The 24,392-nt window shown below is 39.7% G+C and overlaps 1 protein-coding gene across 1 annotated transcript in view; it reads left to right on the forward strand.

Annotated features, from left to right (window-relative positions):
* MTRR (5-methyltetrahydrofolate-homocysteine methyltransferase reductase) overlaps positions 1-12,869 on the forward strand; it is a 37,527-nt gene extending 24,658 nt beyond the window's left edge. Inside the window, exon 15 of the mRNA XM_022581369.3 lies at positions 1,187-12,869. Within this exon, the coding sequence (XP_022437077.1) occupies positions 1,187-1,328 (142 nt within the window). The 3' untranslated portion in view covers positions 1,329-12,869. The remainder of the gene's footprint in view (positions 1-1,186) is intronic.
* The last annotated feature ends 11,523 nt before the right edge of the window (positions 12,870-24,392 follow it).

Raw genomic sequence — 24,392 nt, forward strand, 5'->3', positions numbered from 1 at the left:
GCAAACATAAGTACAAATACATGAGTAACTGGTAATTGAGAACTTGGAGGGGTTCTTAAACATCTTAAAAAACTCCTAAAACAGTAACCCAGAAATAACTCTGCACCGTCACTGGTGCTTCATTTTTCACATCCGTGAAGTGAAGCTGATAGCGTTCATAGCTGGTCAGAGGTGAGGGCTCAGAGGGCCACCCCACGGCACTCTAACATGGACCGAACACAGGAGACTGAGAAGAACAGCCACTGAGGAAGGAGCGAACTTGTCCCTAAGTCCAGGGGACACTGACTCAAAGGGGAGCCTTTGCTGCTGATAGTCAGGTGGGAAGCAGACAGAGGGGCCAGTAGGTGTGGCAGCTGCAGCCGCGGGACATGGGGAAGGGCCGTGGGGATAGAAGTGATCTCAGAGTGCTTGAGGGGAGAGCATGACAGCCGTTAAAACTTTCTCAGGAAATTTTACTGTGAGGGGCAGGGCAAGTTCAATTCCTGTGACGTTAGAGTCCTGTCAGACACTTTCATTCAATAAACATTCAAGTGCCTACTAAGTATTTGGCACTGTGCAGACGTCGAGAGACAAATGGTAAATGAGATGCACTCCTATCCCAAGCCACCTGCTCCCTGTGGGAAAGCCAGGTCAGCAGATGCTCACGGTATACCGGGTGCTGTACAGGGGCCACAGGAGCGCACAGGAGGGGCCCCTTGCCCGACCTGCAAATGAAAGAGCGGGGACGTGGAAACACACTTAATAGAGGGCCAGCCCTTGGCAAGTTCTCAGTAAACGTGTCTGTTAATAACTCAGCGTGTGCACACGTGCATATGAAGGCTTAGACGTGTCCGGGAGCTTGTTGCCCTCAGGAATGCCTTGAGAATAGAGGAAGACAGGTGAGGAGGGGCCCGATTGTGAGGTCCTCAGACATTTAAAGATTTCGGCTGCTCCCAGAGCACGGACGCCTTTGAAGTGTTTAAAGCTGTGAATGGGGTGGTCAGCATTGCATGTGACAGTGGTCCTGGGCGGAGGCCTGTCCCTGGGGGAGCAGTAGGTGCCTGGAGACCTGAGGGACACTTTCCAGAGAAATGGAGGGAGGACTAAGGTGTAGTGACAGAGTCTCAGCAGTGAGGTTCGTGAATTAAGGAGGATTTGGTAAAAATCACTGTTTCTTAAACAGTAATACCGTTATTCTTTTTTTTAGAGATGCTAAGAATATGGCCAAGGATGTAAATGATGTCCTTGTGGAGATAATAAGCAAAGAGGTTGGAGTTGAAAAACTAGAAGCAATGAAAACATTGGCCACTTTAAAAGAAGAAAAACGGTATCTTCAGGATATTTGGTGATAAAATTGGAAAATAAAGGAAGAGAATTAAGCTTTTTGGCTGAAAGTACTAAAAGACAACTTTACTGAAGCTTGAGACTTCCGATTTTTAAAATTAAAAATTTTTTTTCACCATTTCTTGGAGGAGGTCGGGGGGTGGCATGGGGAGTGGACCATTTCACAGTGTAGGAAGCTTTCAATTCAGGTTCCCATATCTGCCCCCCCAACCCTCCCCAAACCGCCCTGAGCTGAAAAAGACAGCCCGCACTCCTCCGCCAGCACCTCCCGGGGCGCCTCTCCCTCCGGGAGAGCTTCTGCAGGGACTGCGACCAGATCACAGGGCATCTCTAGCAGTACATGTGAAGGCTTCTCAGTACAGGATATGGGCACGAGCGTCACCTGGGTAGATAGTTAAATCTTGTGAGCTAGTCACCGTTTCTTTTTAAATAATCTAAAAATAATTTATATTCTTATGTAAAATATACGATAAAAATATTCATATTAGCACATTAAAATTACATATGTATAGCATATCTGATTATATGATTATATAATTTTATCAAATTTTTTTTATTATCAAAACTATATTTCTGATAAAAAAATATTTTAAGGTAATGCTTATAGGGATTTTTTTTATGCTAGAAATCTGAAATATATTTTGAAATTCCACTCTGGCATGTGATTTATTTACCACAATTACTTCTTTTTAATATCACAGTGTCAGAATTTAGGGAATTTGCATTCACTTTACAGATGCGAGCAAATGCATATTTAAGTAAAGCTACTACCCTTTTCTCGTCCTCTGTCCAGCCCCCAGCCCACCCCCATTCCCCACCTTTTCATTTCTGCTCTTTTGGCATATTTTTTAGTTTTTCCACATAATTTATTTTACCTCCATGATATCACACAAGTTGTAACCTGGGCTTAAAATACCTACTTAATATCCTTGTATTTTTAAAATTGCTACTATTGTCTGCATATTTTATGTCTTCCAAGTTCATATATTCAAATCCTCACTCCAGTGTGATGGTGGTAGGAGCTGGGGCCTTTGCGGAATGGTTACGTCATGACGCTGGAGCCCTCAGGAATGGGGTCAGCGCCCTTGTTACAAGAGGCCCCGCAGAGGTCCCCACTCCTTCCCCCTGTGAGGACATCGTGGAAGTCGGTTGCCTGCAACCCTGAGACCTTCACCAGAACCCGACAACCCTGGCACCTGGTCTTTCCAGCTTCCAGAACTGTGAGAAATTCTATTGTCTGTTAGCCACCCGGTGGTATTTTGTTACAGCAGCTCGAATGGACTAAGACAATTCCCGGTGACATGTTCTCTTTTAAGATTCTGTCAGAATGGAAATCAAAATGTAAAAGGGGTATGAAAACTTTTCTCCTACTCTCAGGTATATATTGTTTTTTTTATGAAAGAGATTGGCATTTAAAAAACAAATCTTCACCTGTCACAGGTTTCTGGTCATTTTGAAAAATGAAGATCTGAAGGAAATATTATATAATCTTAAGATTTGTTAAGGCTTCATGGCTGTTTATTATAATCTCTAATCTCATATATTTTACAATAGAAATATTTCCAAAAAAACAAAAGGCATAAGAAAACATAGCAAGCAGAATTATATGCATACGTTATATATATATCAGCCAAAATAGACTCAAGGTGAAAACATGAAAGGGGACAAAGAACAATATTCCTTATTGATAACTAACAAGAATATATGACAATTAAGAACTTGTGTCCATCTTTTTGAATTATGGTTTTCTCAGGGTATATGCCCAGTAGTGGGATTGCTGGGTCGTATGGTAGTTCTGTTTTTAGTTTTTTAAGGAACCTCCATACTGTTCTCCATAGTGGCTGTATCAATTTACATTCCCACCAACAGTGCAAGAGGGTTCCCTTTTCTCCACACCCTCCCCAGCATTTATTGTTTGTAGATTTTTTGATGATGGCTATTCTGACTGGTGTGAGGTGATACCTCATTGTAGTTTTGATTTGCATTTCTTTAATGATTAGTGATGTTGAGCATCCTTTCATGTGTTTGTTGGCAATCTGTATATCTTCTTTGGAGAAACGTCTATTTAGGTCTTCTGCCCATTTTTGGATTGGGTTGTTTGTTTTTTGATACTGAGCTGCATGAGCTGCTTGTATATTTTGGAGATTAATTCTTTGTCAGTTGCTTCATTTGCAAATATTTTCTTCCATTCTGAGGGTTGTCTTCTCGTCTTGTTTATGGTTTCCTTTGCTATGCAAAAGCTTTTAAGTTTCATTAGGTCCCATTTGTTTATTTTTGTTTATATTTTCATTACTCTAGGAGGTGTGTCAATAAAAGATCTCCCCACCAGTGTTCATTGCAGCACTGTTTACAATAGCCAGGCCATGGAAGCAACCCAAATGTCCATCGACACATGAATGGATAAAGAAGATGTGGTACATATATACAGTGGAATATTACTCAGCTATAAAAAGGAATGAAATTGGGTCATTTGTAGAGATATGGATGGACCTAGAGTCTGTCATACAAAGTGAAGCGAGTCAGAAAGAGAAAAACAAATATTGTATATTAACGCATGTATGTGGAATCTAGAAAAATAGTACAGACGAACCTATTTCCAGGGCAGGAATAGGGATGCAGATGTAGAGAACGGAAGTGTGGACATGGGGAAAGGGGAGGGTGGGATGAATTGGGAGATTAGATTTGACATAAATACACTACCATGTGTAAAACAGATAGCTAGTGGGAACATGCGGTATAGAACAGAGAGCTCAGCTTGGTGCTCTGTGATGACCTAGATGGGCAGGATGGGAGGGAGGTCCAAGAGGGAGGGGATATATGTATACATACAGCTGATTCACTTCCTTGTACAGCAGAAACTAATACAACATTGTAAAGCAGCTGTACTCGAATAAAAAAAGTTTTGTCCATTTTGTTGTCTGTCCATGCGTGACCCCAAAACTGATAGGTCCCTAAAGACAGACTGAGGAGTGTCTGTAGTGGCCCCAGAACCTGACCCGAGCCATCTGATTTATGCACAACATCCGGGTTATTTCTGTTAGGTTGTTAGATCCCAATTTCAGGTGAGTATTGATCAGCTGTTGCCTCACAGTGTGCCAGCAAGTGATGGTGAAACTAGATCCCAGGCCAGATTCTGTAGCACATGGCAGGTATTTAATAGTGTACTAGCAGTCAGGCATAAAACATCTTACAGCCTGTCATGTAAGCTTAATGAAGTTCCAGCCCTGTCTCTCTAGCTGGGCCAGCTACATCTTCCATAAAAAGTTTCACATCTTGTGTCAGTTTATTCAAGGTGGTTGTGACTACTCCAGGAGCAGGGTTTTGTTTCTCCTAGCAGCATTGTGAGCTACGCTCCAACCCGTTGGCTGCACACAGTGCTGTTTTATGCCTCAGGCGCTACCCCAAGGGTCTTGCTAGAAAAAGTCTTTGACCTCGTTTATGCTGCAGTGAAGAGTACCTCTGAGTTAATCTGTTCAAACTCCATCATATCTTAATAGTGCTAGGTATTCAGTAAGAGCCCTTTTCTAACCTCAGTTTTTCTAAGAATCTACTATTGGACACATTATTGTCAGTAACATAATGTTGATCAGTGATGAAATCTATTAATAGAAGAGCTTGGGGTAGCTGTCTGCATTAAGGTTTTCTTCACTATAATGCTAACTGCACCCCGAGGATTCCTTACTCTCTAACACACCTGTGTATCTGAAGTATTCTAGACTGAATTCCAGGCACCGTAACACTGGGATACTAATCTATTTAGTCATAAACTGTCAGATAAAAAACTCGGAGAATTTGGCTTTTGCAGTTAGCAAAGTAGATGATGTACATGCTGCATCCAACAAACTAGGTACCCATTTTGGTTTCAGATATGCTTGAAACATTTTAAAAATTGACCATGGACTTGGCCATAAAGGAAAACTCAACAGATTGCATGAAATAAGGTGTTGTTTGCTGATCCTAATAGAATTAAAAACTATAAAAAGCAGCCCACAAAGGCCACATTGAAGAATTTTTAAACACATGCAAATGATTCATGGCATAGGAAATAAAACTAGACGACAGAAGATTTAGGACTGGTTTCTTCTAAAGTGCTAACTGGACACACGGTTGTGGCCAAAGGAACACCCGGAGGGAAATTTCATCCATTTCACAGATATTTTGAGGGCCTACTTTGCCAGGTACTGAAGTACTGTTGATACAGTAGTGAACAAAGTAGGTAAAATGCCTCTGTTCTCAGAGCTTACATTTCTATTTGAGGAGAGCCGTAAATGAATGAATAAATAAATACCAATTACGATGTCTGAGAAGGTGATAAGCGTCATGGAGAAGGAAAAACCAGGCTAAAGGGGCTTTGGTATGGAGAAGGACAAATCAGGCTAAAGGGGCTTTGGTATGTGGTGTTGGAAGGGCTGTGCAACCAGACAGAGCAGTCAGGGAAGGGCTCACTGAGAAGGGAAAGATCTGGAAGAGAGCAGGCAGCCGGCTGCTGTGGATATCAGGCCAGGGGGCAGTCCGTGCAAAGGTCCTGAGGTAGGACGGTGTCTGGCAAGTTGGAGGGAGAGAAAAGAAATGGGGAAATCCGATGATGTGTTGCCTTGAGGTCATTGTAGATTTTGGGTTTTACTCCTAGTGACTGGAAAGCCATTGGATCAGAGGAATCACATGATCTATTGATAGTTTACATTCTGCAGGACTTAACTCTGGCTGTTGTGGTTGAGACTGAACTGAAAGAGCCAAGGATTGAACCATTGAAATCACTTAGAGGGTTGACATAATACAAAGGGTCCGGTCATCAAATCAGACTCACGAGAGTCAGAAATCTTAACCTTCTCCAGCTTTACTAATGTCAAGGATGCAGGTAAATGCAGGACACGTGGAGAAGGGAGAAACCTAGGACTGCCTCCACCACTCCCTAGAATCTTCCTGCTGCATTAGGCCCTTGCAGACCGAGATTATCATAAAACGCATACATTGCAAATAGGGCATCACTTACACAAAAGGGACTATTTAGGTCATGGAATATCTCTTTTATATGCCCAAAATTACACAGCTAATGCAACACTTTCTGGAACGCCAAGCCCTATAAATCTATGCATCCTAGGTTTATCTAGGTGAGCACTGTAGACAAACCAAGGACTTCCCACCAAAAGTATTCAGTAATTATATTAACTGTAATTGTACTAACAATCCAAATAAAAGCAAGATTATTAAGCAAACCAACCCGTATGTTATTTCGAAGAGATAGACTTTAAGTTGGAAGGTTTGGAAAAGAATACCATGCAAACAAAAGAAAAGCAAGTGTAGTTAAATTCATATAAAAAGGAGGCTTAAAGCAAGAAATATCACAAGAGAGATTTTCATGGTGATTAAAGTCAATTGATGAGAAAGACATGAAAATCCTAAATATGCATGCACTCAATAAAAAATCTGCAAAATACATAAAGCAACAATTGTCAGAACTAAAAGGAGGAAAAGCCAAATCCAAAATCACATTTGGAAAGTTATACCATAGAAAGAACAAGCAAACGAGTGTAAGCATTTAAAAGATTTTTAACAACACAATAGAATCTAATTGACATATATAAAACACTAACACCAACAACTTCAGAATAGAACTTGTCTTCTAGTTTACATTGAATATTTACCAGAATAGACCAACTTTTAAAGAGATAGAAACTGTACAATAGGTTTTCTGAGAATTAAACTAAAAGTCAATAACTAAATGAAACTAGAATAACCTCCAAATATTTGGAAAATAAGAAACACAAAGTAACCTATGAGTCAAGAAAAATCACAAGGAAATTAGAAAATATTTTGATGAAGATGAAAAAAGACTCCAGAATTTGTAGTATGCAGCTAAATCAGTGCTCTGGGGGAAGTTTGTGCGTCTAAATTCTTATAAAATTAAAAAAGCTCAGAAGTCAGTGATCTACGCTTTAATACTAGGAAGTTAGAAAAGGATCAGTACGTTAACTACCAAGAATATGAAAGGAGGTAGTAAAGATAAAAGAAAATGAAATAGAAAAAACAATGTATAATAGAGAAAACCAGCAAAGCAAAAATTGTTTAAGATTTTTTCCATCTTCGTTGAGGTATAATTAACAAAATTGTATAGAATTATAATGTACAACGTGATGATTTGGTCTATGCATACTTTGTGAAATGATGACCACATCAGGTTAATTATCACATTCATTGCCTCACATAGTTATCGTATTTGAGTGTGTGTGATGAGAATGCTTTTAAGATCTACTCTCTTAGCACATTTCAAGTATACAATACTGTATTATTAACTATGGTGACCATGCTGTACATTAGATTCCCAGATCTTATTCATTTTTTTTTTTCTTTTTTGTGTGTGTGGTATACGGGCCTCTCCCCGTTGTGGCCTCTCCCGCTGCGGAGCACAGGCTCCAGATGCGCAGGCTCAGCGGCCATGGCTCACGGACCCAGCCACTCCACGGCATGTGGGATCTTCCCGGACCGGGGCACGAACCCGCGTTCCCTGCGTCGGCAGGCAGACTCTCAACCACTGCACAACCAGGGAAGCCCCAGATCTTATTCATCTTATAACCAAAGGCTTGTACCCTTTGACTGGCATCTCCCCGTTTCCCCGGCCTCCAGCCTGGGGTAACCACCATTCTACTATTTCTATGACTTTGTTCTTTTTAGATTCCACATATAAGTGAGACTGTACAATATTTGCTGTTCTCTGGCTTATTTCACTTAGCATAAATGTCCTCTGTGTTCATTCATGTTGCAAACGGCAGGATTGCTTTCTCGGCTGAGTAATATTCCATTGTGTATATTGTTAACAGATAAACTGAGGCATATTAAACATTTTAAGATTTTATTTGAGCAAAAATCAGTTCAAACCAGGCAGCACCAAACAGGAAACTTTCAGGAGTGCTCCACCTATGGAAACTAGGGAAAGACTAATGAGGAAGATGAGGAAGCAAAGCAAGGGAATTGTTTGCTTGGCTATGGCTTAAGCAGGTACGTTATTTGGGAAATCCTATTTGGCTGTTTCTGATTTGGCTGTCTGTCCTTAGGTTTTGATTTCTTAACCTTGAGGCTCTACAGGCTTAGGTTTTGGTGGCTTACATAGGCTGCCAAGGCATTAAAGCCACCTCAGGGCTTCCCTGGTGGCGCAGTGGTTGCGAATCTGCCTGCCAATGCAGCGGACACGGGTTCGAGCCCTGGTCCAGGAAGATCCCACATGCCGCGGAGCAACGAAGCCTGTGCGCCACAACTACTGAGCCTGCGCGTCTGGAGCCAGTGCTCTGCAACAAGAGAGGCTGCGATAGTGAGAGGTCCGCGTACCGCGATGAAGAGTGGCCCCCGCTCGCCGCAACTAGAGAAAGCCCTCGCACAGAAACGAAGACCCAACACAGCCAAAAATAAATAAACAAAAATATTGTTAAGTGTTTAAAAAAAAAAAAAAGCCACCTCAGCCTACCGACCTCCCTGTTTAGTTAATGTAACGATATATACCACATCATCTTTATGCATTCATCTGTCGACGGACACTGAGGTTGTTCCCATACCTTGGCTATTGTGAATAAAGCTGTAAGAAATATGGGAGTGCATATATCTCTTCGAGATCCTGATTTCATTTCCTTTGGATGTATATCAAGAAGTGGAATTACTGAATCATATGGTAGTTCTATTTTTAAGTTTTTGAGGAGCCTCCATAGTGGCCATGCCAATTTACATTCCCACCAAAAGGGCACAAGTGTCCCCTTTTCTCCACATTCTCACCAGTACTTATTATCTCTTATCTTTTTGATAAAAGCCATCCTAGCCGGTGTGAGATGATAGCTCATTGTGGTTTTGATTTGCATTTCCCGATGGTTAGTGATATTGAACACCTTTCCATGTACCTGTTGACTATTTGTGTCTTCTTTGGAAAAATGTCTGTTGTCTTTTGCAATTTTTTTTTTTTTTACTACTGAGTTGTATGTTTTATATATATATATATATATATGATATTATTAAGCCCTTATCAGATATATTATTTATAAATATTTTCTCCCATTCCATAGGCTGCTTTTTCATTTTGTTGATGGTTCCCTTTGCTGTGCAGAAGCTTTTTAGTTTGATGTAGTCCCATTCATTTATTTTTGCTTATGTTACCTCTGCTTTTGGTTTCATAACAAAAAATAATTGCCAACCAATGTCAAGGGTCTTTTATCCTATGTTTTCTTATAGGAGTTTTATGATTTCAGGTCTTACATTTAAGTTTTTAATTCATTTTGAGTTAATTTTTGTAAGTGGTATAAGATAGGGAACCAGTTTCTTTCTTTTGCATGTGAATATCCAGTTTTCCCAACACCATTTATTGAAGAGACTGTCCTTTTGCCATTGTGTGTTCTTTGTGCCTTTGTCAAAGATTAGTTGACTGGGTATGTGTGGGTTTATTTCTGGGATCTAGATTCTGTTCCATTGATCTGTGTGTCTGTTTTTATGCCAGTAACATACTATTTCGATTACTGCAGCTTTGTAATATAGCTTGAAATCAGGGTGTGTGATGTCCCCAGTTTTGTTCCTCTTTCTCAAGATTGCTTTGGCTATTTGGGATATCTTGTGGCTTCATACAAATTTTAGGATTGTTTTTTCAATTTCTGTGAAAAGTGCCAATGGAATTTTGGTAGCAATTTCACTGAATCTATAGATCACTATAGATAGTAGGACATTTAATAGTGTTATTTTTTTCCAATCCATGAACATGGACTATCTTTCCATTTATTTGTGTCTTCCTCAATTTCTTTCATCTATGTCTTATAGTTTTGCAAAATTCAACATCTTTTTATGATAAAAACTCTCAACAAATTGGGTACAGAAGGAACGCACCTCAACATAATAAGAAAATACCTGCACGTTTGATGTCAGAAGCATTGTGAGTGAAAACAGTTTGGTTACCAAGCCTGGACTAAGAGATTTATGAACAAGCTATGATCACTTAGGAAAAAATAAAGGCTATTGCATTTCTGTACATTCAGATTGTTACTATAAATTTAAAACCTGCTACATGAAAAATAAACAGTTACCTTAAGTAAGTTTAAGTAGGTCTTAAACCTGGACTTTCTGATCAAACTTTAGTGTGTCCTTCTGATCTCCCGCTGCTCCCAAGTGCCTAAACTATTATACCTTGGCTTTAAAATCCCCATGGCAATAAGACAATTTCCAATAACCTGGGGCTTCTAAGGTGTGTTGCTTTCTTGCCTATTCAGGACTGTTTCTTCACTCTGTGGATTTTTTTCACTGGACATGACTTGGCTTTATTTGAATTTTCCTAAAATGTTATCACCGAGTGGGTTGTACTTCAATTTCATCTTTAATCAGTCAGATTAATAAAATACTGGAAAGAATATCCACATTAATAAATTTAAGCTTTAAGTTCTTTAATCACAGCACTAATTACACTTTAAAGTTATCTCAACTGGATTTGTATTTTGCCATGATTGGGGACTTAAATTTTTATCCATTTATTTATTTTCTTTTAATTGAAGTGCTTAGCTCATTCTGGTTTACACAGAGATTTCCATGATTTTCTTTTTTCATGTTTGGTGATGGAAAGTTTCATTCAGCTTCAGTATGTGCTTGAGGGGCATTGTGGTGGGGATGGGGGGAAAGTTCATAGTCTGGAATCAGAAACTTAAGAGCTGCAGCTCCTTGGAGAGACAGAGAGCACAGTAGTTAATAGCATAAATACATGTTTGAAACAGACACATGTTTGAAACTCAGCTCTCATGCGTGGTTGATGGCTTTGAACAGGTTATTTAACCTCTCGTTGCCTCAGTCTGTTAAATGAGGATTATGAGCTAATTTATATAAAGAGCTTAGAATAGCTCCTGGCATTCAGTGAGTCCTTTATAAGTGGAACTGCTATTAATGATAACAACTTCAGATTTTTGTTTTTGTTTTCTCTGTGATATATATTTCCATTTTTTTCTATAAAATGCCGAGATATAAACTACGATAATTTCTGGTCCTGTAAGATTCTCAGTTTATTTTGCTTCTGAGGTATTAGTGATAAATATTTAATGGTTCAAACATGAAAGTAAGCATTCATGAATATGGACAATTTCAAATAGCTCTACACAGACCCAGAGCTGCCTGAATTACAATTTTTGGTGAGATGAATGAATGCCCTGCATCCCATGCTGACTGCCATGTAGAATGTCCCATGTGACAAGGTCTGGTCAGTTCTGGTTTCCCTCCTGCTCTGTGAGCCACAAAGATTAGTCCTTCTAGTCACTCAGGTGATGCAGTTTACCAAATGTGTGTGGACATACACGTCAAGGTGGCTTATTTTCATCAAAGTTGAAAACTGAGATAATTTAAATACTTTTGCAATATTTGAATATTTGAATGGATATGATAAATTTTCCCACTCAGGAAGGAACATTTTTTTTTAACATCTTTATTGGAGTATAATTGCTTTACAATGATGTGTTAGTTTCTTCTTTATAACAAAGTGAATCAGTTATACATATACATATGTCCTCACATCTCTTCCCTCTTGCGTCTCCCTCCCTCCCACCCTCCATATCCCACCCCTCTAGGTGGTCACAAAGCACCGAGCTGATCTCCCTGTGCTATGTGGCTGCTTCCCACTAGCTATCTATTTTACGTTTGGTAGTGTATATATGTCCATGCCGCTCTCTCACTTTGTCCCAGCTTACCCTTCCCCCTCCCCGTATCCTCAAGTTAAACACTATTAAAAGCAGTGTTACTCACAGTGTTGTTAAATCAGTTCTTCCAGGCTTTCATCTATGCTTTGTTTAATGCTAATATTTTTCTTTTTAAATGAGGTTGATTGACATTTCATGGAGATCCAAATATCGCTTTTGACATCCATTAAATTTTCATGACCTGAGGTTCAGCTGTGTTTTTTAAGGTTAGGACAACTTTTACTTTTAGAAGTATTCTTTTAGGTTAAGAATATTAAACTAGAGTTGGCTGAAGTATGTTGAATGCATTTTATTGTCTGATCAGTCTCTCTTCAGCATTTATTACGTTCAGTGTACATGTGTGCAAAACCCACCATTGTAAACAGTGGGTGGCATGATCTGAGAAGAAACCCAGTTCAGAACCTAGGGTTCCTTGGTCTGCCCACTTCTGCCATGTGTCTCATACCAGGGTTAACAGAGTTTATCCACCCCTGTGTGTCAACCCTGTGGGCCTCACGGAGTCATCACTGAGATTCTGTGAGATACGTGTTGTTATTCTTAGTCTGCAAATGAGAAGGTTTGGCTAAGAAGATTTAACTGCTCCATAAACTCACACAACCTTATTTTTCTTCTAAATGAGTGTCTTGGTTATTCTCAGGTCTTTGTTATTCTTTGTAAGTTTTAGAATCAGCTTTTCAAGTTCATCAAAACATCCTGATGAGATTTTTAAATTGGAATTGCCTTGAATACATTTTGGTAGGACTGAAATCTCTGCCATATTGTTGCTTGCTATCTTGAAAATGATTCTGCTCTCCATTTGATTAAATCTTTTGTAATGTCCTTCAGTAAAGCTTTGTAATTTTTTTCACACAGCGTTTATACATCTTTTGTTCATTTTATTCTTAGGAACACTGGATATTCTGTGATTCTTAAATTACTTTTTAAAAACTTTAAATGACTTTCTAGAATTTGAAAAAAGCTAGTTTCAAAATAGGATACAGATAATATTAATCATAGGAATTTAGGAGATTTATCAAATAATATTAAATAGCTTTACTAAACCACACAATAATAATATTATTGTAGAATTAATTCTGATCGGCTTAGAAAAATTAAACTCCAGGCTTTATTCTGATTTTGCCGCTTTTCTCACTAACATCTTTCTGTTCCAGAGCCCCACGCAGGACACCACATTACATTTAGTGTTCTTATCTCCTCGGTCTCCTCCAGCCTGTGACAGTTTTTCAGCCTTTCATTGTTTTTCATGACACTGAAGTTTTGAAAAGCACTTGTCAGGTATTTTGTAGGAGGTCCCTTGTTTGGGGCTTGCCTGATAGTTACTTATGGTTACACTGGGATCGTGGCTTTTAGAGAATACACCAGAGGTGAGATGTCACCTTATTTCTGGGAGCACATGGTATAACATGATTAATCACTGGTGAGGTTAACCCTGTCACTTGGTTAAGGTGGAACCTGCTGGCTTTCTCCACTGGGAAGTTCCTATTTTTCCTTTTCGAAATGAGTCACTAAGTCCAGCCCATATTAAAAGGGAGGGAAATTAAGCTTGACCTCCTGGAGGAGTATCTATATATATATGTTATTTTTATGCTTTGTAAGGAAATTTTTCCCTTCTCCAAGTTATGTATTTTATTTTGTCATCTGTTTCTATCAGATCGACTCATGGGTATTTATTTAAATACTATGGGTTATAATATTATGGTTTTTTTGCTCAAATTGTTCATCTTTGACTACTGCAAGGTCTTTCAGGTTGACTCTTGTGTCCCTGCAATATGCCCCTTTATTTTATTTTCTAAGTACTTCCTTATTTTCTGGCACTCTGAGGTGTTCCAGGATCATCTTGTATTCTCCCTGCCCCAGTGTTACAATCAAACATTTTCCCAAAGAGCCCTGATTCCTTCTATTAGAGAACCCCTGATGACCACTGATCTCTTTTCTATCTCTCTAATTTTGCCTTTTCCAGACTGTGACTTGATTAGAATTATACAACAGGCTGCTTTTTGGGTGGGTCTTCCTTCATTTAGCAAAATGTCTCTAAGATTCATCCATGTGATTGTGTGAATTGACATCTAGTTCCTTTTTATTGCTAAGTAATATTTCGTTGCACGGATATACAAAAGCTTATTCATTCACCGATTGAAAGAAATATTCTGCACGAACATAAGTTTTCAATTCACTTGGATAAGTATGTGGGAGTGGGATTTCTGGGTCAGATGCTAAGCTTTTATTTTCCTTTTAAAAAATAAAATTTCTAAGAAATTGCCAAGCTGTCTTCCAATGCAGCTGTCTTGTTTTGCATTCCCACCAGTGATGGCTGAGAGCTCGTGCACTTATTTTGAGAGTAAATTAGTAGGAGCTCAGCCTTGTTAGAGCTTCAGGACTGTCCCGTCTGCGGTCTCCGTGGCGTCACGTGTTACCGCATTCAAACAGGAGAGTCAAAATTTCAAAGGATGGCATGGAGATGATAGAAACAAAGAGACAGAACCTGAGTTACTTGAATTTTGTTATTCTGTATGACCACTTGAAGTTTTTCTTCATGGTGACTTTTTTTAACATTGGAAAACACTTACTTGCTTCAGTCTTCCTTTATAGGTGAAAAATGCTTTGAAATATAGGTGTAGCCGTGATCATATGATGTGCTCATTAAGAAGCTCTGCGTGGACTACAGACCAACGCTGGGACATCCACTTCAACCTCTGACGTGCGTTGCCGTCTGAAAATTAACGTGGACACAACAGGTGCTTCTCAGATTTTGTTCCCTACTGTATGTGATTTTTTTTTCCCCTGAGCCATTTTCTTTTCTGGTGTAAACTTTTAAATCAAGTAAATCAGATATAAAAATATTTATAAACAGCCAGAATCAACCCTAAAAATGATATAGTGAAACCCACACTTTAAAACTGTTCCTTGAAGATCAGCACACAGAAACTGTGGAGAAAACCATTAACCAAGCAACAATAAAACTTAAGTAAATGGACATTTGTACAGAAAAAAAATCCAATTTAAGGCAGAACGTCAGGAGAAAGGACAAAAGGGGCTGGCCTTGTGCTGCCAGAAGGAACTGCAGGGCACATTTGAGTATTTTATTAATTTCACCAAGAACTGGACAGTTCTTCTGAAGCAATGGGTTAAATATTCTCAATGTTTCTTAACATCCAGCCCTTTTCTCAGACTCTTTTGGACATTTTCACTTAATAGAAATTTATGGTGAAGGTATGTTAGAGGAAATTCTTGACTGCAGAGACATTTGAAAGCCATTAGAATCAGTCCTGAAGGAACAAAGACAATAACAGTATTTCAATTTCTGGAATTTATTGTGAAATGTGATTTTTTTTCTTTATGGATCTCTGACAAACTTACATTTAAGACTTTTCCTAACAATTCATATATCTGTTTCTTTACATGAAAAAGACTTTCCAAACTTAACATTTTTTTAAGGTTTTTAAAATAACATTTATTTCTTAAAAGTTAACATGTGCATCATAGGAAACCAAAGAACACAAGAAGCAAAAAACAAAGTCAACCATCATCACAAGCAGTTTACCATTTGATGTGTCCTTCTAGGTCTCGTTTGTATGTTTAAACACAACTAAGCATCCATTTTTATGTAATTAAGATCATACAGTTATGTATCATGCTTTTTCACACATCATGAATATTTACATTTCAAAGTCCCAAAGCTATGAGTATTTTGATAACCAAAAATACACTACACCAACTCAATCTGGAAGGAGAAAAAATGTAATCCTTTCTTGGCGACAAAAACTTCAGAAAAGACAAAAATGGCAACAGGCCTCTATCTAGATAAAGATATTGGCAAAGTTATGATTAAAATACTATATTCCCTTCACGTTCAATTAAAAATGAGACATAAAGCAACAGAGTACCCAAAGTATAATGCTTTTAAGAGGATTCATTATCTGATCTAAACTACTGAAGTATTAGCAAGGAGGTATGTTTCCACTGAATTACTTAACAATGTATTCCTATAGTACAGCTAAGAAATTCACACACATCAATGGTTATCATCAAAATATAAAAAGAAACACATCCACATACTTCCCTCCCTTTTATACTTCCTTTTGCCCCTCTGCTGCCAACCTAATGAACAAGTCCTGGTGTACATTTCTCAGATGGTTTAACAATTCCATGTCCAAGATGCTACTTTTTTTATCAATTATAACAAAGATATTTACAAATTGGTTAATTCACTAGCTCTACTTTTTATCATACATTGTCACCTCAGGACTCCTAAAAAACCTAGGTGTTGCAAAATAATGAATGAACCTTGTCCATAGTAAGCATTGGTACTTTACAAAAATGCACATTTAGACCTATGGTTATAACCTAAAACTGTCTTCTAGATATGGAGATATTAGCCAAGAGCCCTTCCCTTCACCCTTCCTCTTACCCCTCCTCCAGCATATCAGCAACTAAGTACAGGACTATATCTAGCTCCAAGACGTGGATTAACATAGACGCTCCCAGAAGACACAGCCCTTCCTAAAAACCAGCAAAATGGCATTTATTAAGGTGTTATTTTACTACCTCTACTTTTAATATACTTTGGGCATTAGGACTTGCTTATTCTTTAATACACAGCAATATTAACTAAAACACACAAATAGAACAATGGTTAGACAATCTGAACTTGTCTGAAGATTCATGGGCACAGATCCCATCTCTGTACCTCCTTCCCTGTCCGCTCCCGCCCCCTCACCACCCAGTGAATAGTCAGCTCACTCTCCAAGACTCAAGTTTAACAATTTCCACTCCCCCAATACAACCATTCCTATGAATTAACAGAAAAAAATACTTAAAAGGTGTTACTTTTAACTCTCTACTTTCAACATATGTTGTGCACTTTTACACATCTAGAAAGATTAGATGTTTCAAATACGGATTTAAGTTTGTCCACTATATATATATATATATATATATGTAGTAGCACTGAAGAAGCTGCACACAAAGGCTATAGTCACAAAGTGTCTCCTAAACAGGAACACTCTGGCCTAGAACACTTCCCCTTTTCATCTCTATCAACCCAGTGGACAAGAATAATAAGCATCTGTAATGCTTAGAGGGGATTTTAACAATTTCACTTCCTGCAGTTGTTTTCAGAAGTCTTTCCTATGAATTTTAACACAAAGTGTACACAATGTATTTATCGGCTATTTTTGTTATACACTGGCAACCTCTTTAACATCTAGGAAGACTAGATGTTGTAAATTTGGACCTCTGTCCTTCACTATGTACACAGCCAAGTAAAACAAAACGCAGAGACATATCGGACAATGGTTAGTCTTGGTATAAAGCCCTTTAGACTTTCTTCTTTCTTCCTGAACCAGCACAAATAAAATAATGTGTATTGCTCAGAGAGGTGGTTTGATCATTTCGATCACTCCATTTCTAAAAGACAGTACTTCATATGAATTTTAACAAAAGGATATATCTACAAAATATGTTACTTCACTACCTCTACTTTTAACATACTTTGTGCACTTCTAAACATCTAGAAAGACTAGATGTTTCAAATAAGGACTTAAGTTTGTCCACTATATACAGAGTAGTGTTGAATAAACTACACACATGTAACAATGGTTAGATGTGAAAGTGTCTTCTACATAGGAACATTCTAATGTAGAACACTTCATTTCTCCCAGTACCTCCTTTCTGCCATCCATCCAACATTGGGCAAGTATAGGCACAGGTGTCACTTAGATGTGATTTACGGTTTCACTTCCAAAGGTCCTTTCCAGAAGACGGCCTTTCAATGAATTTTAACACAAAGTGTACAAAATGTGTTAGTTTACTAACTCGACTTTTGTCATACATTGGCAACCTCTTTAATATCTAGAGACTAGATATTATAAAATTGGGACCCATTGGTCCAGTATATACAAAATATATACAGCAAAGTTAAACAAAATTCATGTAACATATAGAGCAATGGATAAGTTGAAATGTTCTAGTACCTGCTAGCAAAACATCTTTTGCAATCTTCCCTCCCACCTCCCTAAACCCAATGAACAAGCATAGAGTATACTGTTCAGAGAGGAGGTTTAACAATTCCATTTCCAAAGACAGTATTTCCCATTAGTTTTTAAAAGCTATTTACAAGAAGTATTATTCTACTAAAACTACTTTTAAATACATCAAGCACTTCTAAACATCTAGAAAGAATAGATATTTCATGTAAGAACTTACTTGTCCACTATGTACACAACACTGTTAAATAAAATTGCACACATGTAACAATGGTTATAATCTGAGGTATCTTCTAAATATGACCATTTTGGCCTGAACCATTTCCTCCCTCACTTCCTTCTCTCCACCGCCAATCCCGTGGACAAGTACATGCATGTGTAATGCTCAGAGGTGGTTGAACAAATTCATATCCAAAAGTCATTTACAGAAGACAAGCTTTCCTATGAATTTCAATAAAGTGTACAAAATGTGCTAATCTTACTAACTACTTTGTCATACACTGGCAACCCCTTTAACATCTAGAGACTAGATGTAGCAAAATTAGGACTCAATTTGTCCATTATATACACAGCAAAACAAAATGAACATACAAAAAATGGTTTTGTCTGAAAATGTCCAGGTCTGAACACACTAGCATATTACCTTTTGCAATTCTTTCCCTCCCTCCTCCAAACCACTGAACAAGTATAGACAATAGTATACTGCTCAGAGAGGTGGTTTAACATTTAACATTCCCAGAGAGAGTACTTCCTGTGAATTTTAGCAAAAAGATATTTACAAAGTGATATTTTACTACCTCTACATTTAACATACGTTGGGCACTTCTAAACATCTAGATGGACTAGATGTTTCAAATAAGGACTTAATCTGTCCACTATATACAGAGCAGTATTGAACAAACTGCACACATGTAACAGTTGTAATCTGAAAGTGTCTTCAAAATACCAGCATTCTAGCCATTCTAAGACCAATCCCCTTCTCTCTCTCCCCCCTCCACCAATCCAGAGGGCTATAATGCTCAAATTTTCAGAAGACAATCTTTCCTAGAAATTTTAACACAAAATGTACAAAATGTATTATTTACTAACTCTATTTTTGTCATACACTGGCAACCTCTTTAACATCTAGAAAGACTAGGTGTTGTAAATTAGGACTCATTTGTCCATTATATACACTATATACACAGCAAAGTGAAACAAAATGCAGGAACATAAAAAAGACAATGGTTAATCTTGCCTCACTATAAACACACTGGCACGGAGCTCTCTGCACTTCCTTCTCCTCCCCCCGACCTTGCACCAGTGCACAAACAAACACAGTGCATACCGCGTACTGTTCAAAAAGATGGTTTGGCCACCCCTCCCCCCCAAAACAACATTTCATACGAATTTTAACAAAAAGATATTTACAAAATGTCTTTTTACTACCTCTACTTTGAACATATATCAGGGACTTTAGAAGATCTAGAAAGACTAGATATTTCAAAAAAGTACTTACTGTCAACTAGACATACAGTAGTAAGGAGTAAAATGCACACACAAAACTGGTTCTAATACGCAAATGTCTTCTAACTGTGATCAGTCTGGCACAGAACCTTCTTTTCTTCCTCCTCAACGTCTTCCATTCCATGTCCTCTAACCCACGGAACAAACGTGGACCTCTGTGGCTCCTGATGTCGCCTCTAGAGGCGGTCAAACAACTCCATTTCGAAAAGTCATTTCCAGAAGACATTACTTTTCTACGGTTTATTTTAAAGAAACAAATGGCATTTACAAGACATGTGATTTTCTAACTCTATCATATGTCGTTAACCTCTTCGCATCTAGAAGGCCTAGATGTAGCGAAAAGTTTTCTTTCGAAAGGTTGGGGGGAAAGTTGAGAGCAGCTTTTTCATATTATATACACAGGCCTTCTATAAACGGCCAGTAAGTCTTCCCAAAGGGTGGCAGGCACTTCCTATTGGCCGCACGTGGTACGTGGTTCTACCATTTCTATCTTCCGACATCGAGGTCTTGGTAGAACGACGACCAACCGCCCTATGACCTGCTAACTTTCCACCCGTCGTCGACCGGGGCTCCGCTCACCTTCCGGGCCCGTTCAGGCCTTCGTCCGTCGTTGTCTGGACGAGGTGAGGTCTCATCCCACTGGGACAGAGAGGTCCCCTCAGGTCCCGGATCACGCGGGCTCCAAGGCCTAAGGGTGGCCAAGCTGGCGTCCACGTAGACCCCCCCTTCCCAGGCCCTCGAGGCTCTCCAATGGCCGCCATGCTTCTCTCCCTGCCACGCCTGATGCCCAAAGGTGCCACGTCCTCGGTGGCCTGCCGGAGGCTTCGCCTAACCCCTGCAGCGTGGAGTCTAGAGACCCGGCGGTGGGCGGGATCTGGGCTCCGAGGGGCCGCCGCCGTTAGGTCGCGGAGGTGGGGTGGGGGAGCAGTTCTTTGCTGCTTCCAGGCTCGGGCGCTGCCAGTGGGCAGCTGCGGCGAGGGCTCTGGGGCTCGGCAAGACACAGCCTGAGCCTGTCCCGGGGGACCCCCAGTTCACCTGCCGACCGGAGGCCGGAGGGCCTGGAGGGCCCCGGGCCAGAAGGCCGAGATCCGCTTCTCACCGCGCTCTCAGCCGGAACTCCAAACTTAACATTTAAGAAGTGTTTTTCGATTACCTATGGGGAAAGGGACATGACAAATCTTGCTATATGTCCATTGAACATGAATATGCAAAGAATGTTAATTTTGGCAAATATGCAGCAGTTACAGATTGAAGCGGATGCTGTACTGTAATTTATTAAGGCATTAGGCTCATATGTAGGTATAAATTTCCCCTTTTCTTCCAAAAGTGCATTAGTGCAATTAAAAGAAACAATTCATTGCTATTTATCTTTTTATTTTATTTCATTTTAATTTTTATAATTAAAAATGATTATATGTATATCAAGTGCAATAAAAGGAAATTTTTACTGTGTTTCTTTCTTACCATTATTATTATGTGTTTCACTACATAGCTACTACTGAAAATAATTGTCACAAAGAGGAGGTGATGGTAAACCATGATCTACCAGGTGTCTGACATGTTAATTAGGCTGCTGCTGACCTGAAGTTTGGCTTCAGTAAAAAGGAGTATTGTAGGCTCATAATAATAAAGAACACAGCTTCGTGGGGGAGGTGCTTTCTGTTGGGAAGGAAGAAGTCTTTCATTAAAAAAAAAAGAAAAAAAAAAACTAATGAAAGAAAAAGAAAAAGATTTAAAATGTTTACCGTTTTCTTAACATGCGATAATTTTTTTTACTATGTTAAGATAAAGAAATTGGAATATAGAACGTCTAGCACATGACCATCATTCCTTTGCTTTCATTATTTCTGTCATTAAAAAAAATGCACTTTCTTCATCGTTTAGCATCTTACACGGCCTCTGAATGACCACTGGTGGGTGTGAGGTTGCTGAAGTGGAATTTCATGTCTGCTGTAATATATTAGCAGAATACGAAGTGGAATTTGGTCAGGATTGTTTTGTTCCCTTGGGCTTGTAATTTGGCCATAAGGGTCGCACAGGCTCTGATGGAGCAACATGGCAGCCGTGAAGGTCGAGGGGGAAATGGATGGTCACAGTCACACACACATCCTCTTGAAGGCCTGTGTGGCTGGTGTGAGCCCGGATGCGCTTTGGCAACGGTAAGACACTTAGCTCCACGGTGACCAGTGATCACCACCCCAGCCCTTTATCCAAAGATTGCAAAGCAGTCTGCCCGGATCTTTTAGTTTTTTAAATTGCATCAAATTGAGAAAATGTATGATGGTGTTTCTGTATGTATTAATTACATTCTAGTTTCTGAACATTCACCTTTTTTTAACTTCAGTTTTCAAATACATATAAGAAAAGCTGATTTTTTAAAAATAAGTATTAGACTATAAGCCAAGGACAAGTGCAATATTCATTATAAAAGACACCTTTCATTTCTTCTAATGGTGTAAGACAAATGTGGCTTAAAATGGCCTGGAAACTTAGCGGGTCTTTATGGCTTCAAGTTCTCCTCACAACTCCATCCACACTTTTGATACAGGTTTTCTGAAAAGGCAACAGGACACTCTTTTACTCTGTGCAGGATGAGACTTAATTGCATAGTATTTCTTTAATGGTTAATCATAAAGTCAGTGATGTACACGGAGTGATACCTCACATCTTTTTCTCTGCAAAGAATCCCGACAGTATTTTGAGCTGGCAGCTCTGGGTAAATGGCAGCGGGGTGCAGCTTAATGGCACATACATCTCTCGGTCTGTTTGCCTTCACGTGACCTAGAATTCTGCCCGGTAGACTTGGTGTGAAAGCCTGTGTCACACCGTCTATCTTCTGCGAAAATTATTAAACCTTTATCAATATTGGTAACTGGGTAGAAAGGTTAACCTAAGTGAACAGGAATCTTGATGATGGTCCATGAGATGAGTTAACAGATTTCAAGTCCTTAGAGCTATGCCAGATACAAAATAAGGATTTACAGTGTGCTGCTATTTATTGCTGATACTAGTCCTGTTGCTACTATGCTCCTGCCCCTAGAACTTCTACATTTATTCCTGCAACACCCCTTTGTGGCTGGGCGTGCTCTGAATTCCAGAAGTGTGTTTGATGTATGGCAAGGTCACTTTGATACATTTCTCATTTCCCTGGCAAGCGCCACCCCATTGCGTGGTTCCAGAGCACACATCTGTCTCCCTGGCCCTCGATTCAATAGCAGTTAACTCAGCACCTCTCACCAGCTTTAATTCATGGTCCAAAGGTTAACAGGTAAAGGAACAGGTTTGGAAAAGTTCTAAATCATGTTTCTGTTTTTCCAGGTGGATGACTTTAACAAAAGAGCATGACTCCATTGGGTCTAAGAGCAGTTAAATTCTGCCTTTATTTCAGAACGTATCTGTAGGTTATTAAGATTTTTTTTCTTCAGTGTTTTCAAGGGGAAGTGAGAAACCTGTATTTTCTTTGTAAGAAGTTTCTCAGGAAGATATGTGAACTACTGTCACGAGACCTACTGCAGCGAGGAGACTTAGCCACATGCACAGATTATTTTCCCATTTGAACACTATTTAACGGCCATTACGTTAAATAAGCTAGGGTTGTAGCAGGTTATGGCTCACCTGCATTTTTGCTTAATTACTAGTCAAAAGGAATAAACTGGGGAGGGTTTTGTTTGAGCTGGACTAGAAAAACCCAGAGGATGAGTGTGATTTGCTCCAATGAGATTTGGGACCATACTGCTAACCAGGCAGCCTTGTGGGGATGCACTTAGGGATGCACTGATGGGCTTTAATAATTTCAGACCCAGTGCCCAGCACGTGTCGCAATTCTGGTAGACGACATCGTTGACTGTGAAATCTAAAGGTCAAGAGAAAAGTGAAGGGAGATATTTCTTGCCCACCTTCTCCCTAGAATATCAGATCTGCTGTTCCTCTTGCTGGATAAATGAAGTAATAGTAGCCAAAATTCAAAATAGTTCCCCACAGAGGAGTAAATGCCCTGGTTTTCTTAGAGGGACTCAAACATGCCTAAATGGGGCTCAATTCCTCCTTCCAACGTGCCAAAGCTGACCTGAGCCGAGTCCCCAAGTCGACAGGTATTAGAACCCCGTGTCTCTCAGTTTTCCTTCTATGATGAAGCAAGTGCGTCAGCCTATGTCTAGTTAGTTTCTGGAATATCTTATCAAAGATGGTTCTCAGAAGAAAGGAATTTTTCTGTAGTTTATCAGCCTTTGAGGCTTAGCTATTCAGGTTTAGCAAGAGGGGGTGGGAAGGAACAGCTGTGGGACCCAGATATTAAGGCTAAAACAGTAAAAACAGCCAGCAGACCATGTTAACAGGGTGTCTCTGAGAGGAGTGCTGTCCCTGGCAGCCCCCAAGCATCTGCTGATGACGGCGAGGAATCGTGTCTGGAGCCTGAGGCGGCGAGGGTGGGATTCTGACAAGTTTACAGCATGGACCCTAATCGAGTGATGTCACTTCACAGTCTCCCTCCCAGCTGCAGGGGAGGAATCCTCCCACTCTCCATGCTGGGGCTGTGGGAAAGAATGGGCTCTGTGACCTTTTCAGCCACTCAGCATCACTTGGCTGGGAAAGCTGGGTCAGACCGGAGAGTCTCCTGAGGCTGGAGAAACAGACAGAGACAGCGGAGGACTGGAGCAGCAGGGACATTACTGAGTGGCCCAGCTACAAAGCTGGGAGCTGTGTTTTCAGCTTAATGTACATGTTGATTCATCCATCCATCCATCTGTCATCCACTCATCCATCCATCATCCATCCACCCATCCAGTTATCCATCCCTCCATCATCCACTCATCCATCCATCATCCATCCACCCATCCACCTACCCATCCATCATCCACTCATCCATCCATCATCCATCCACCTA

This window comes from Delphinapterus leucas, chromosome 3 (assembly GCF_059928025.1).
Source record: "Delphinapterus leucas isolate spDelLeu-1000000601 "Yukka" chromosome 3, BTC_Dleu_Yukka2, whole genome shotgun sequence".
In the NCBI taxonomy this organism is placed as follows: Eukaryota; Metazoa; Chordata; class Mammalia; order Artiodactyla; family Monodontidae; genus Delphinapterus; species Delphinapterus leucas.